At 44.1% G+C, this 15,233-nt stretch overlaps 1 protein-coding gene across 4 annotated transcripts in view; it reads right to left on the bottom strand.

Moving 5' to 3' along the window:
• Positions 1-4,433, bottom strand: part of ADTRP (androgen dependent TFPI regulating protein) — an 83,665-nt gene extending 79,232 nt beyond the window's left edge. For 3 of the 4 annotated variants that reach the window (XM_049655038.1, XM_049655039.1, XM_049655037.1), the window contains exons 1-2: positions 4,291-4,415; positions 3,328-3,581 (exon numbers count right to left, since the gene is read on the bottom strand). In XM_049655038.1, the coding sequence (XP_049510995.1) occupies positions 3,328-3,504 (177 nt within the window). In that variant the 5' untranslated portion in view covers positions 3,505-3,581; positions 4,291-4,415. Of the gene's footprint in view, positions 1-3,327; positions 3,582-4,290 lie in introns of all 4 variants that reach the window. The other variant, XM_049655036.1, reaches the window with a different exon arrangement.
• Positions 4,434-15,233: the final 10,800 nt, after the last annotated feature.

The raw sequence follows: 15,233 nt of genomic DNA, 5'->3' as shown, positions 1-15,233 counted from the left end.
CTGGAGGTGGGGAGGCTGAGGTAACCATCCCAGAGACTCATGACCCTAGAGCTCATGCTTATAACCACCAGGCTATACAGCCTCTCCCTCCCCACAGAGAATCGGCTGCCCCTTCCCTGGGGAGGGTGGACTCCCTCATTAGGCAAAACCTCCCAACTGCCCTCTCCTTCCTTTACTCTCCTTAAGCACCAGGCAGGAATAGGTCACTGTGCCCAACTCTCAGTGACACCCATCCCACCCCAGCCCCCCACCCCCGCCACCAAGCCTGTGTGTCTTCCCTTTGAACGCCCTGGGATGCTTCAAGAGGAAATGGGACGCTCAGAATGTTGACCCGCACCAAAGTGGATTGTGCTCTTGAAAGGAGGCATAACTGACACTCAGCCAAGTAAAAATTGAGGCTGTTTCAAGGGAGGGGGTGTAATTTTCCTGGAGAGCAGGCTGGGGTACTGACTTCCACAGGCTTACATAAAATAAACTGAAGAGTGTTAGAGCAGGTTACGAGACTTCTATGACTTTATAAACACAGCCATTAGCTAGTCACTAATTAATCCTTAGTTAACACCAATTAATCATTAAAAGACGCAACCCTTCATCAGCCCATGAGGCCTTAAAAGCAGAGCAATGTTCAGGCCCAGTATCTCACCTTGGGTAACATATGTGAAATCTATTCTTTAAATCGATCCGCTGACACACAGCCAACCACAGTCAACCCATCGTCGCCAACTGAGAAACTCTGCATCAAGTCACACTTTCAGTGACACCTAACAGAGCCCGGAAAGGAAACAGCTGCAGGTGAGCCCCTCTCTGCTCATTTCAAAGGCCAGAAGATGTCAGAAGAGATGATATTGCACAGGGAGGCAGAAAACACTGAAGGTCAAGTGCGGTCAACGTTCCAAGTCTCTCAGTTTTTATACGGGGGTTACGCCATGCCAGCCATTGTAGCAAATCCAGTGTAGAACCAGAATGTCAGGAGACAAAGCTCCTGGTTTAGAGGATTTATGATTTTATCGGAATGTTAAGACTCACATGTGGGTGGAAATAAGAAAATCATACTATACCTAAATAAGCAGGGGCTGAGAGATGTCATAAAAACTCAGGGAAAGGGGAGCCTGGGTGGCTCAGTCAGTTAAGCTTCTGACTCTTCAGTTAGGCTCAGGTCATAACCTCATGGTTCGTGAGTTCAAGCCCCACATCAGGCTCTGCACCGATGGCACGGAGCCTGCTTGGGATTCTCTCTCTCTCCCTCTACCTCTGCCCCTCCCCTGCTCACACACACATACACACACACACACACACACACTCTCTCTCTCTCTCTCTCTCTCCAAATAGATAAAACAAACATTAAAAAGAGTTTAAAAAAAACCTCAGAAATAAAAAAACAAATGTGGGCTGGAGTTGGTCAGCAGAGATTTTAAGGAAAACATGGGATATCAGGGGTCTATGAAAACAGCAAAATGGTGGAGGGGCAGGTAGGCCTTTCATTCAAGGACGGTGTAAATACAGGCAGAACAGTGACGGCAAGAAGCGTAGGGACCAATGCTGGAAAAGACACAGGCCTTCCTGGAGAAGAGACCAGCTTTTCTGGGGAGAGGGGGGCCTGAAGGCTGGGTAGGCAGGTGAGCTCACACGTCAGGAATTTGCAATTGGTTCCATAAGGTAGGAGGGAGCCACTGTGGTTTCTTCAGTAGCAGACCCCATTTCTCAAGCAGGCTCATGATGTTTATAACAAAACTAAACCAAAAGCAGTGCTTTGGGAAGATTAATCTGGAATCTGAGCGGTAGATAGATGAATTGCTAATGAGAGGGCAATGAAGAGATAATCTCATCACCCAGGTACAAATTAATAAGAGCCTGTAATAAGAGGGATATTAAGATTGGGGAAGAAGGAAGGAGCCTAACAACAGGAAAAAGATAGGATTTGGTGGCTGATTAGTCAGGGAAGCGGAAAGGGGATTAATACTAGGAAATGATAGTGTCTTTGACAAGATAAGTGGCTTTTTTCCATACTTGGAAATATGACAGCTCTGGGGCACAGAACTGAGTGAAAACGAAGAAGTCAGGGAGCTGGTTTGTGGGAGTAGGTGATAAGTCTGTTCTCAGCCATGCTTAGTGTGAGGTTCCATACTGGGCTTGGGTTAGATTCCACTATCCACCCCGACTACAGACACCCTTGTCTTTTAGTTGACCATTTCTAAGATAAAGCCAATGGATGCACAGAGCAGAGGTTTTTACTGAATTATTCTAGCTTCACAAAAGCATTTCTTTGTTGTTTTCCATTTGTGTGTCTATTTCATAAAATCCTATGACTCAAACAAGCAGTCATCTTGATAATTTCCAGGGACCCTGGAGCTACGGGGGCTTGGGTCTTCCAGGCCAAAATCAAAAGCCAGCAGATGGCCAGGGAGGGGGAAGCAGAACATCCAGGCGTCTTTGCTTCGAACCTTCTGAATTTCCTCCCCTTACAGCGTAACGCGTTCTGACCACGCGTAACCTCTGCTTAGGATCGTGATTCCAAAGGACTGGAATATTTTTGCCCACTCTCTGAAATCAGAGGTTTTCACCACACCCTACATTTTAGTTAAAAATCTCAAACATCCATTAGCATCCCCAAAGGATGTGCTATTTTTAGCTTTTAAGTCTGAAAATAGTTTTACATATTTCCAACACATTGTTTTTAAGCGAGTTTTCTCCCATTCATTTTCCCTTCATTCATCAGAATGTGGTCAGCTGGGCTAGAGAGACGAGAAGGAATCAAGTCATTGGATTGGTTTGTAAATGGTTGAAAATGTGTATTTGCCATTTGGTTGGGTGATTTATCCTTTAAGATGGAGCCTGAGCCTATAAAAAATTGAAGTGGGATCTGAACATGGCAAAACGTGTTTGCTTTTCTTAGATAAATCTGTTAGTCTGCGCTGGGAAATGGCATCGTTCCCCCCATTGGAAATTATGCTTCCCACACAACATCCGCCACTCTGCCTTCCCTCACAGATTTCCCCAAGCAAAGTTCAAAATCCTGCCTGTGTTTGTAGTCAGTCCCCTGGTGAAGCCATTCATTTAGTCTTTCCATTTGGGCTCTCTGAGAAGAGCTCCACGACAGGATCCTTTTCGAAAGAGCCCTGGGCAACTAGTTCAACACGTAGCTACAGGTACCTTCTGAATTGGGTCTCTCAGAGCAAATTGTCAAGGAAAAAGCCAAAATTTCCAGACAACAAAGAAGGAAGGCAAAGAATGGGATCTGGCATCCGATAAAATTCAGAGGTGATAGGTGCAAAAACACTGATACTCTAGACAAACAGATCGCTTCCTGGTATGGTCATACCGACTTACCAGATTTAGGAAGGTCAAGTATTTCCACTGTCCACCATTTAGAAAGATTTTGGATTTCCGCTGGTCCCCTCCTTGCTGCGAGATGTAGTAATTGAGAAAAAGATACCAGCTCCAAACAAGGAAGTGGTAAATGCATGTGCAAGTTCTCCTCATGGCTAGCTCTGACCTCGGAGCCATGAATGTCTCAGGGAGCTCTCCTCGGCGTCCTTCTCCTCCTGTGGGTCATAGGTGGAGTCCCGGGGCAGGCCAGAGAGCTGTAAAATACACCCCTCAGGGATTGAGAGTTCCAACAAGGCTGAATTTTGCTTCTCTCGTAGGCTCCCTCCCTGGTAAACCTGGGAGACAGGATTATTCCTGGCTTTGAGATGCTTTCCTTTAGATAACAAGTAATCCTCAGATTTGCATAAATACTTAGGCAGGGAGGAAGGCCAGAACTGCCCTTTGCACTGTTTGGCTGGGGTGGGGGTTGAATGACCTTATTGTGAAACGCCAATAAACTAATACATACTGTCCTGGCCACAGTATTTCTCTCTTTTCTCTTTTTCTCTTTTCTTTCCTTTTCATTTGGACAGAACAAGAAAGCTGGGACAATACTTCTTGCTAGATGAGGATCAGGTCGATGTACCAGAAGGGAGACATTACGGGCATGTTTATGCCACCGAGGGAGAGGGAGAGGGAGAGGGAGGTAAGGAGAATGGGAAAGGATGTTGTAATCTTGTTCCCGGGGTCTCCAGGGCCCTATGAAACCTGCAACAAACTTTGCTCTCCGGGGAACGGCTCCAAGATTGTTGTTTTTTTTTTTTAAGTTTTATATCTAAGCCCAAGAGAATCAAAGGTTAGCCAGGGCTCCCCCAGATATTTATTTGCATGGGTATTTCTGAGCCCTGAGAGGGAAGAAGCATGGCGTGAGGTCGGTGGCCAAAGAAGCACAGGAAGAGGTATGTAGTCATGACCCCAACATACCTGAGTTTAGACACTGCTGGGAGACAGTGAGGGTCTCTGCATTGCCTTAGAGAGGACGAGCATGTGCTCGGGCCGGGCAGCAGAACCGGGCCCTGCTCAGGTTCAACAGAAGGACCCTGAGAGAGCGCCAGAAGTGTCATACCTTGTGATGTCACCAGCTTGTTTCCCCGGGCAACTGACTCAGAGGGTTCTGCGCAAATCCCCAAGGGAAGGGCTCCCAGTGCCAGTATGTAAGTCTGGAGTTGATGCTGTTGCATGATTTAACCAGGGCTTGCGAGTACTGGGAGAAGGAACCATAGGCTGCACGTGGGCTGCAAAAGAAAAACAGACCCACCTCCTAAGAGTCATCAGGCCCCAGACATCAGGAAGCGTGGTAGATGGTGGCCCAGGGTGGGGAGAGCAAACCCGAGCCAGCAATGGAGGGTCTTCCTCGGAAGTGTTGCCAGGGGAGAGGGTGATCTGGCAAATGGTGACATAAAACTCTAGACACAACTCCATCCATGGCCTGGGTTAAAATTGCAAATGACAGGGGCGCCTGGGTGCCTCGGTCGGTTGAGGGTCCACCCTCGGCTCAGATCGTGATCTTGCAGTTCGTGAGTTCGAGCCCCCCGCCCGGCTCACTGCTGTCAGCACAGAGCCTGCTGCAGATCCCCTGTCCCCTTCTCTCTCTGCCCCTCACCTGCTCATGCTTTCTCTCATCCTCAAAAAATTAAATGAATAAAATAATGGCAAATTACAAAAGCAGCTAATGCTTTGCCAATACTTACCGTGACAGGCCTTGTTCTGAGTGCTTCACACCTTAGCTCGTTTAACACTCTAAACACCGATATGAAGTAAGTACCACGATGAACCTCACTATTAGGAGCTCCATTCTCAGATGAGGAAATGGAAGCCAGGCTGCTAAAAGGATGCTCGAAAAGTAGCAAGAGACAGAGCTATAGTCTGCACTCTAACCAGCGAGCCTGACCACAAAGCAACAATGTTTGCTCTGCAGAACCTATGACTTCCTTTGCAAACGTTTCTCCACTCCCCGCTAACCCCTCTTATTCCTCTATCTCTCCCATGGGAAAGTTCTCTCAGGAAAGGACAGGTCCGTTTTGAAACTTGGCGCACACATAAGCCATTGTGCTATGTCTCCTGGGGTGTTTTCACGGTACCTGCCATTATGGATTTAGGGGTTTTATCCCCTTACACAAAAATATCAAGCAAAAATCTGCAGATGTGTAAGGATTTGGGGAAAAAGTGAGAAAAGAGAGGAAGAGAAACATGCAAATGTCTGGGATGCATACACCCAACCTGGGGGTACCTTTTAACACCAGGATTTTTTTTCTTTCCTGCATTAACCTCAATGCCCATCGATGAAGCCTTTCATAAATATTGATACGATTATTTAAATTTGTAAGTTGCTCAATGTTTGACATTGGAATCCAATCGTTAGCTTTTTAATGAATGGATAAGATGATATATGAGGATTTGTGTATAGAAAATATATAATTTTTGGGGGCGCCTGGGTGGCTCAGTTGGTTGAGCGTCCGACTTCGGATCAGGTCATGATCTCTCGGTCTGTGAGTTCAAGCCCCGCATCAGGCTCTGTGCTGACAACTCAGAGCCTGGAGCTACTTCGGATTCTGTGTCTCCCTCTCTCTCTGGCCCTCGCCTGCTCATGCTCTGTCTCTCTCTGTCTCAAAAATAAATAAACATTAAAAAAAAAAAAAAGAAAATATATAATTTTTTAATTCAGCATATTTCTTATAAAAATGTTGTGAAAATGAAATTCTACCTGTGACCATGTTCACATCACAATTTGTACCTGTGGTTGAATAACCAGATACATTTTCATGAAGCACTTTGGCCATCTGTCTCCTGCTCTGAGAACAGGTAGAGCTCTGGGGAATAATGAGTGTTACTGTTTAGCTACACAATATTATAAACTAATACATACTAAATCTGCTGTTAGCCTGCCTTTCTCCATTTTCCAAGTATCTTGAGACCTCACATCATATCCAGGCAAAGCAACAGAGAATTGTTTCCTAATTTAATAAAAAACTGACAGAAACATGCATTTTTTTTCATAGGAAGTACTAAAAACATACAAAAAGCATATTTTATACTTTGAATTGAACAGATAACTTGACTACTAAAAAGAACATTCTTTGAAACTCTCTACCCTCTGGGAGTTTGGAACACCAGTCTTTGATGTCACAAATGCTTACTGAGCAACTGCTAATTGCCAAGTACTGTGGATTCCTTGGGGAAAGAGAGAGAGAGAGAGAGAGAGAGAGAGAAAGAAATATTGAGAGATCCAATCCCTGGCCTCATGGAATCTTTATTCTAGTAGGGGGTGTGGACATTAAAGAATAATACAATTGGGTGTTAATTTATACTTCTGGTAACTTCTGTGGAGGATAATCGCACAAGACCTGGAGTGGTCTGAGGTCAGGGAAGCTGGCCCTAGGAAGCCACACATGACCAGGCCTGCCCTCCCCACGCCTCCAACATGCTCTGACTGTTCTACCCAGTCTTTTGTGTGAGCTCCTCTATCTTTGCTCTTCCTTATGTGTTGGTGTTTCCCAGGGACCTGCTCCAGCCCTCTGTCCATCTCCTTACATACCCACCCTGGTGACACCGCCCACCGCAAATCACAGTGTTTGCCACTACTTTCCAGTTTATGACCACAAATTTTATATATGTACTCCCAGCCCTCTCCCCATCCTCACGAAGCTTCAACTAGATCTTTGAGTACATGTTGCATATTTCCTGAATGAGTCAGATGCACCTCAAACTCAAGATCTCTTAAATGAACTCACCGTCTTGCCCCAAACCTGACTTTCTGCCTTTATCCTCTGTCTTGGGGGGATGGCCCCATGGTCCACCTGGGAGTCTTCCTGGTCTCCTCTGTCTCCCTCTTTCCCCAGATCCTGACAACTTCAACTCTAAATCAAGCACAAGTCGGTCCTCTTCTTTCCATTGTCTCTAACTGCCCCGGTTCAAGTCTTTCCAATCTCTTTCCAGGACCACGACAACCGTCTTCTACCTGGTTTTCCTGATTCTAGTCTTATCCCCAACTTGGTATTCTCTCCAGCCTCATTTTGGTTTTACATTTGATGTTCCTCCAGCCACACCTGGCTATGTCGTGTGCCAGTGCCTTTGACTGGATACCATCCTCTAAAAAATGCAGCTCAGCACTTTCCTTCTCTAGGAATCCTTCCCTGAACATCTCCTCAAACAGGCCATATTATGGCCTTTTGCAGCAACCTGGATGGAACTGGAGAGTGTGATGCTAAGTGAAATAAGTCATATAGAGAAAGACAGATACCATATGTTTTCACTCTTATGTGGAGCCTGAGAAACTTACCAGAAGACCATGGGGGAAGGGAAGGAAAAAAAAAAAAAAAGAAAGAAAGAAAGGTTAGAGAGGGAGGGAGCCAAAGAAACTCTTAAAAACTAAGAACAAACTGAAGGTTGATGGGAGGTGGGAGGGAAGGGTGAGTGGGTGATGGGCATTGAGGAGGGCACCTGTTGGGATGAGCACTGGGTGTTGTAGGGAAACCAATGTGACAATAAATTTCATACTTAAAAAAAAAAACCAGGCCATATTAAATATTCCCCTCTAGTTTTCTTTAATACCCTGCATCTCTGCAAATTGCATGATGATTATTAGCGTCTTAGTCCATTCAGGATGCTATAACAAAAAAAAAAAATGTAGACTGAGTAGCTTATAAACAACAAAAATGTATTCCCTTCAGTTCTGGAGTCTGGGAAGTGCAAGGTCAAGGCGCCAGCAGATGTAGTGTCTGATGAGAGCTGCCAGGTTCATAGACGGTCATCTTCCTACAACTCCGCATGTGAGGAGCGGTGAGGGATCCCTCTGGGGACTCCTATGTAAGGGCAATAATCCCATTCATGAGCGCTCCACCCTAAGGGTCTAATTACCTCTCTAGGGTCACACCCCCTAATACCATCACTTTGAAGGTTAAGATTTCAACACAAAAATTTTGGAGAAACAAAAGATTTACTCCATAGCAATTAGAAATGAATCTCTTTAATCGACTGTTCTCTCCCTGGGTTCAGAGGTGGTGTTTGGGGATTCTTAGAGCTCAGCATAGTGCTGGACACACAGTAAAAACTTAAGAAATATCTGTCAAATACACAAATACGCATCTACCCGGGATATGTGTCTACTGAGCCTTACTCTAAAGCCAGCTCATTCATTAAAAACTTACTATGTTCAAAGTGTTCAGCTGCTTAGTTCTGCGGACGAGCTGGAACACTAACATGAGTAAGGTATATCCCGGGCTCTGGAGGAACTCACAGTCAAGTGGCAGAGACAGATATCTAAACAAAAAAATTATAGCATGATGTGATAAGTACTATAACAGAGGCACGCATAGCCTACTAATGGGACCTAAATTATCCTGCATATTTTCCGTCATTCTAAATATACAGAAGATTGAGTTCAAGATAAATGCGTTGAGGGAATCATGGGAAAACTCCAGAAGCTATGTAGGAGAAGATAAAGATTAAAGCGATTTCACTGAACACAGTAGCTCTGGCCGCCAGCATGGATAACGGCTTTGCCCGGGAGAGATTATAACCCATTCCTAGGCCAGTCATAAAACGATGAGGTACGAAAAGCAGGGGCCCAAGCTGGGCTTGAGTCTACCGTGTGACCTTGGGCTGGCTGGCCATCAGCCGCAATGGGATGTTAGTTACCTTGAAGGTGAAATGGGACTTGGGGTACCTAGGGTGGTGATTGTCTTGTTTCCGAAAACCAGGACATTTACTGAGCCAAAGGAGGAACTGGCCAAGGGTGGCCTCTGAAGACACTGGAGGGAAGCCCCAAGCCCACACAGATATATGCTTACTCATTCCATGGAGCCAACTAGAGCTCTTCAGCGTTGGCAGGTTGGTTACAGGTAGCACAGCGGTGAGAAGGAAATCAGGCTGGCAGAGCTCAGCATTCTTGAGGTCATGGTGAAAAGGTTGAGAAGTATGGTTTCGTTTCGGCACAAGAGAGAGGCCCCTCCAACTGCAAGCGCTGAGCAAACAAAATCCTAGCGAATCCCAGTCGTGTTAAGCTGCAAGGTCAGTAGACCTTGTCTGCATTCCACTTGCCTCTTAACTTGCACCCGGCCATTTTGAGATGGCTCATTCCCTTGAAAGCTGATATGCCTCCACCCGCCTTGCAACCTCCCTTAACTTCGCCCACTCTTCAGTCAATAGTCCCATCCTTAAATTCCCATCTGAGAAGGCGACCGTTTCCTGCCAGAACCCTACCTGATGGGGCCAACCAAACTGTGAGCTCCTCCAGGGGTGTCTGGGACACCTCCGGGACCTCAGAACTATTCGTGGTTGTAAGCAAATTCCAGATGCTAACGAATATTTGTTTGCAAGGATCAATTCTAGTATTGTGGTATTCTTAATATCTACCTAGGGGGTCTTGAACCCGTGGTTCTCCTGACCGTCACCCCCCTCATCACCTAGAGCTGGTTGTGTTTTCCTAGAACCCTGCTGCCTCTGACTCAGTGTCACTTCATTGACTTCTAAAGGACTCTCCCCAGCAAAAAGAGAGTGATTCTGGAAATAAATAAATTAACAAATGTGTGTGATGTGCAGTTGCAGCCAAGGTGCAGGGGGAGCAGGCTCTTATTTTCAGTGCATTTTGCTCCCCTACGAGCCTTTGTCCATTTGCTATACACGCAGCTAAGAGCTGAGTTAGAATGAAGCATTTCACTCATTGGGTTATTTATACCCCCTCCCGGCACATTTGTTTTCTTCGAGGGCACTGCAACTACTCTGCTTTTTAAAAACTAGAACATTCGTTGGAGACCCCTTCTGAAGTCTCTTGGGTGAGAACATGTGTGAGTTTCCAGTTACCAACATCAACTCTGAAAAGCAGAAGAGTCTTATCCTTTTTTTTTTTTTTTTTTTTTTGGTCTAGTAGAACTTTCCTGGCCCACCACTCTACTCTGCCTGTTGCACTGGGACACTTCCTTCAGGCCCACCTTACGCTTTGGCCTCCAGGTTTGTTTTCACAGTGGAATGCAGTGTTCTGTGGTGATCTTCTCGAACTCACTCAAAGGAGAGAAGTTCTCTGTTGGCAGTTTTGAAGAGGCATTTTCAATCCAGAGGCCAAAGCAGCTTCCTGTTTACAAGCTTGAAATTGACACATTGTTTGAAAAGTTCAGGGCAGGAAAGAACCTTTTGAGGTCAGTTAATTCAACCTCTTTCATCTTTTAGATGAGAAAATTAAAGCTCAGAGAGGTGAAGGCACTTACCCCAAATCACAGAGCTATTAATAGGGGAGCAGTGACTAGAATACATGTCTCCCAATCAAGCCAGGGAGCTCTCACTGTCTTTTGAATTGCTTTGTTCTGTACCCAAGTTCTAGAATTTTCAGGTGAATTTTTCTCGCTTGAATTTGTGCGTCACTTGATTATGTGAGGTCTGATGAAGTTATTAAAGAAAAAGTATCTACTCATAAATGCCTTTTTCAGGGGTGCCTGGGTGGCTCAAGTCATGATCTCCCAGTTGTGAGACTGAGTCCCACATTGGGCTCTGTGCTGGGCATGGAACCTGCTTAGGATTCCCTCTCTCCCTCTCTCTCTGCCCCTACCCCACCTCTTCTAAATAAATAAATAAATAAATAAAATCTTAAAAAAAAAAAAGAAAAGGAAAGAAAGAAAGAAAGGAAGGAAGGAAGGAAGGAGGGAAGAAAAGGAAGAAAGAAAGAAAGAAAGAAAGAAAGAAAGAAAGAAATGCCTTTTTCAGACTCCATGTCACATTTCATGTATTTTGCAAACACCATGTTAGTCAGACTTAAGTTTTTTCATAAGAGAACTCAGATACTGCCGACAGATTTTTTTCTTCTAAATGAATTGGCATACTTAAGAAACATACTCAATACTGACCAATCGGCACATTCTAGTTTCAATCTTTTGGGCACACTCTAATTTCAATCTTTTGAAATTTCTCGTGTGAATTTCTGCTTTCCTGGGAAATTCACCAGAAGAGGATCAGCAGTTAAGCTCTGGTTATCTTGTTTTGGCAGTCTGTATAGAAATACATATGAGTCATATATAGTCATATACATAACCTGCACTTTGATTTGCTGATTTTCTACCTAATAATTATATGATTTGCTGAAAGGGGGTGTTGACATCCCTAACAATAATTATGGATTTGTGTATTACTCTTTTCAGCTCTATAAGATTTTGCCGTTAGGTATCTAATACTCTTGTTTGGGGCATACATCCTTAGGATTGCTATGTCTTCCTGGTGATTAGGAATTATCATTATGCAATGTCTTTCTTTGTTTCTAATAAGTTTCTTTGCTCATATAAGGTCTACCTTATCTGATATTAATATTGCCATTCATTCTTTTTTAAGTTAATGTTTACGTAGTTATATTTTTTGATCCTTTTACTGACCATCTACCAATTTTGTTGAAATTAAAGTGAATTTTGTAAAGTTTTTATGTATTTAAATAATCTCTACACTCATCACAGGGCTCCATCCAGTTCATGACCCTGAGATTAAGAGCCACACACCCCTTCAACAGAGCCAGCCTGGCGACCCTAAAGTGAATTTCTTGTAAATAACATAGATGGGTTGTGGGTGGTTTTTTGTTTTTTTTTTTTTTTTAATTTTAAACTCACTGTGCCAATCTCTGCTTTTTAATTGGCATATTTAGACCATTTACATTTAAGGTAGTTGTCTACCATCTAATTACTTGTTATGACTTGTTTCCTCTATTTCTTGCACCTCTGTTCCTCCTTTCCTTCCAGTGTATTGTGTATGTTTTTAGTATTCTATCTTGACTGAATTATAGCGGTTTTGAGTGTATCTATTTGGAAGTTTTCTTAATAGTTGCCCTGGGTATGGCAATATACACATGTGACTTATTAGAGTCTATTATTATTAACATTTTGCCATTTCAAATGATGTGTGGACTCCTTGCTTCCATTTTAGTTCCTATACTTCTCCCACTTTTAAATATCATAGTCTTGAACATCAGATAGTATTGTAATTTTTGTTGTACTCATTAAATATGATTTACAGAGATCGTGACAAGAGTTAGTCTACTGTATGTATCATACTTTTGCTCTTTACATTGTTCTTTCATCCTTTCCAATGCTTCCAATTTCCCTCCTTTATCATCATCTTTCGGTTTGAATTACCATTGGCCCTTGAACAATGCTGAGGTGAGGAATGCCAATCCCCAGCCGTCTGCATACAGCTGTCAACTCTTTAGAAACGTAACTGCTAATAACCTACTGTTGACTGGAAGCCTTACCAATAACTGCCAATTGACAAGCATTATGTATATGTTATATATTGTGCTCTTACAATAAAGCAGGCCAGAGGGAAAAATATCACTAAGAAAATCATAAGGACGAGAAAATACTTTTATAGTACCGTTCATATACTTATTGAAAACAGTCCACATATAGATAGGCTGGGCCACCGAAAGACAGCAGTGAGGGTGGGCCTGGCCCCAGCATGGTGATGTTCCTCTCCTGTTGGCCCCAGCTCAGCCGTATCAGCTGTTGGTTGGGCCCAAAGCTGGCAAGCGCAGCGTAGAGGAATAGTACGGTTGCCACTTCTGCCTACAAGTATATCATCAGCCCGTAACTGTGGCCATTTGTGAGTGCCCAAGGAGGCCTCAGAGCCAGAGCACCACATGGGGAAGGGTCCATGCCCAGCCCAGGTGGGGCCTGAAGCTCCAAGCTTGCCCAGAGCAGCTTCCACAAGCTAGTGTATGGAGAACACAGGACAGAGACATCAGGGGCTCAGGCTCCCTACCTACTGTGGTCCCTGCCCTCTGTGCCATCCCCCTGCTCAGCCTAGCTTCCCTCCTGCCAGCCCCGAGCACTTCACCCAACCACCCTGTTGGCACAGGGAAACCTGCAGCTCTGGTCCAGGGGCCCCCAGGGGCTTCCGACAGCCTTGGTCGGCCTCCCTGTGTCTCAGGGGCCAGCAGACAGGGCCTCTGCCCCAGTTGCCTTTGATCTGGTCCTGTGGAGACTCGGGTGCCCAGCTGTAAATGAACATTTTGTGGCTTCTGCTGTCAACTCTTAAAAAAAAACTCTACATAGAAGTGAACCTGGGCAGTTCAAACTGGTGTTTTCAAGGGTCAATTATATTTCCTTTCACCATTTTCTGAAGGCAAGACCGCTAGCAACAAAATTCTTTAGTTTTCCTTCATCTGAGTTTTCCTTCATCTGAGAATGCCTCTATTCCCCTTTCATTCCTGAAGACTTTTGTAAGATGTAGAATTTACCATTGACAATATTTTTGTTTTCTTCTTCGAAAAATGTGTGGGACACCTGGGTCGCTCAGTCGGTTAAGCAGCCGACTTTGGCTTAGGTCATGATCTCATGGTTTGTGGGTTCGAGCCCCACGTCAGGCTCTGAGCTGTGCGTACAGAGCCCGATGTGGGGCTCGAACTCACAAACTATGAGATCATGACCTGAGCCGAAGTCGGATGCTTAACCAACTGAGCCGCCCAGGCGCCCCGAGAAATGTGTTTTTATTTGAATTTGTGTTCCTTATCGTTGATGTGTTGTTTCTCTCTGGTTGCTTTGATGACCCTGTCTTTAGTTTTTAGGCATTTAATTGTGATATGTGGTGGCCTGGATTTCTTTGGGCCTATCAGATTTGGAGAATTGCTCAATTTCTTAAATCTGTAGATTTATGTCCTTCACCAAATTTGAGAAATTTTCAGCCATTATTCTTTTTAAATACTCGTTCATTCCAACTCGTTTTCTACTCTCCTTCTGGGACTTCGGCAATACGAATTTTGGAAAATTTTGTTATTATCCCCACAGTTCCCTGAGGCTCTGTTTATATTTTTCCAGTCCACTTTCTGTTTTTCGTATTGAGTAAATTCTATTAATTGGTCCTCAAGTTCATCGATTTGATCCTCTGTTATCTCTACCCTATTACTGAGCCCACCCTATTACTGTTTGTTTGCTTTTTTATTTCTGTTATTGTATTTTTCAGTTCCACAATGTCAACTTGGTCCTTTTTAATAACTTCTATTTCTTTGCCAATGGTTTTTATTTTTCATTTGTTTCAGGAGAATTCATAATTGTTCTTTAAGGCATTTTGATAATAACTCCTTAAAATCTTTGTCAGATAATTCCAATATCTGTTTCTCCGTTGGTGTCAGTTTATTGCCTTTTTTTCATTCAAGTCGTACTTTTCCTGGTTCTTGGTGTGGCCAGTGATTTTCATTTAATCTTAGACATTTTGATTATTATCTTAAAGACTCTGAGTCTTATTTAAATCTTTTATTTTAGCACTCAGGGCCCGGCTTGACTTTTGTAGGCGCTGGTTCCAACGATAACTTAATTTCTTGAGACTTCGTAATGCTACTTTGATGTGCTTTGTTGATCTGGTGCCACTGCAGCTCGCTCCTAGTATGACAGCCAAAAATATCTCCAGACATTTCCAAAAGTCCCCTGGAAAGAATAACATCCCCAGCTGAGGAGCACTGCTTGGCAGAAGCCAGAAGTATTCAATGTCCCTGGTGTGGGACAGGCCGTGATCCTGTGGGGAGGGGAGGATATATTCTTCCCCAGAGCCTCATGGGAGAACTTCAGGATCCCAGTCTGCGTTTGTGTGCACCCACTGCTCCAGCCTGGTATGAAGAAAAGGCTTTATTTGCCTCTTACTCCATTTGTTGAAACTTGTACTCAGGGAGGAGATTGACAATGCTTCCTGCAATGAAACAGGATTTGATTTCCTGTATAACCCAGCTCAAAGGCTAATCTAGCCGGAGACAAACAAGTGGCCTTTATTATGGAATTAGAGCTATGAAGTTTCAAGGTGAAATCCTCTTAGCACTACATGTATACGTGTGCATATTTATATCTTCTCCTTTAAGACCTGTTGCCAAAGATCGTTATCAGTTATATCCTTTTTGCTTGTTAGTTGGT

The sequence above is a fragment of the Panthera uncia genome (genome assembly GCF_023721935.1).
Source record: "Panthera uncia isolate 11264 chromosome B2 unlocalized genomic scaffold, Puncia_PCG_1.0 HiC_scaffold_25, whole genome shotgun sequence".
In the NCBI taxonomy this organism is placed as follows: Eukaryota; Metazoa; Chordata; class Mammalia; order Carnivora; family Felidae; genus Panthera; species Panthera uncia.
Note: the sequence above shows the minus strand (reverse complement) of the source record. Positions and strands in the feature narration are given on the sequence as shown.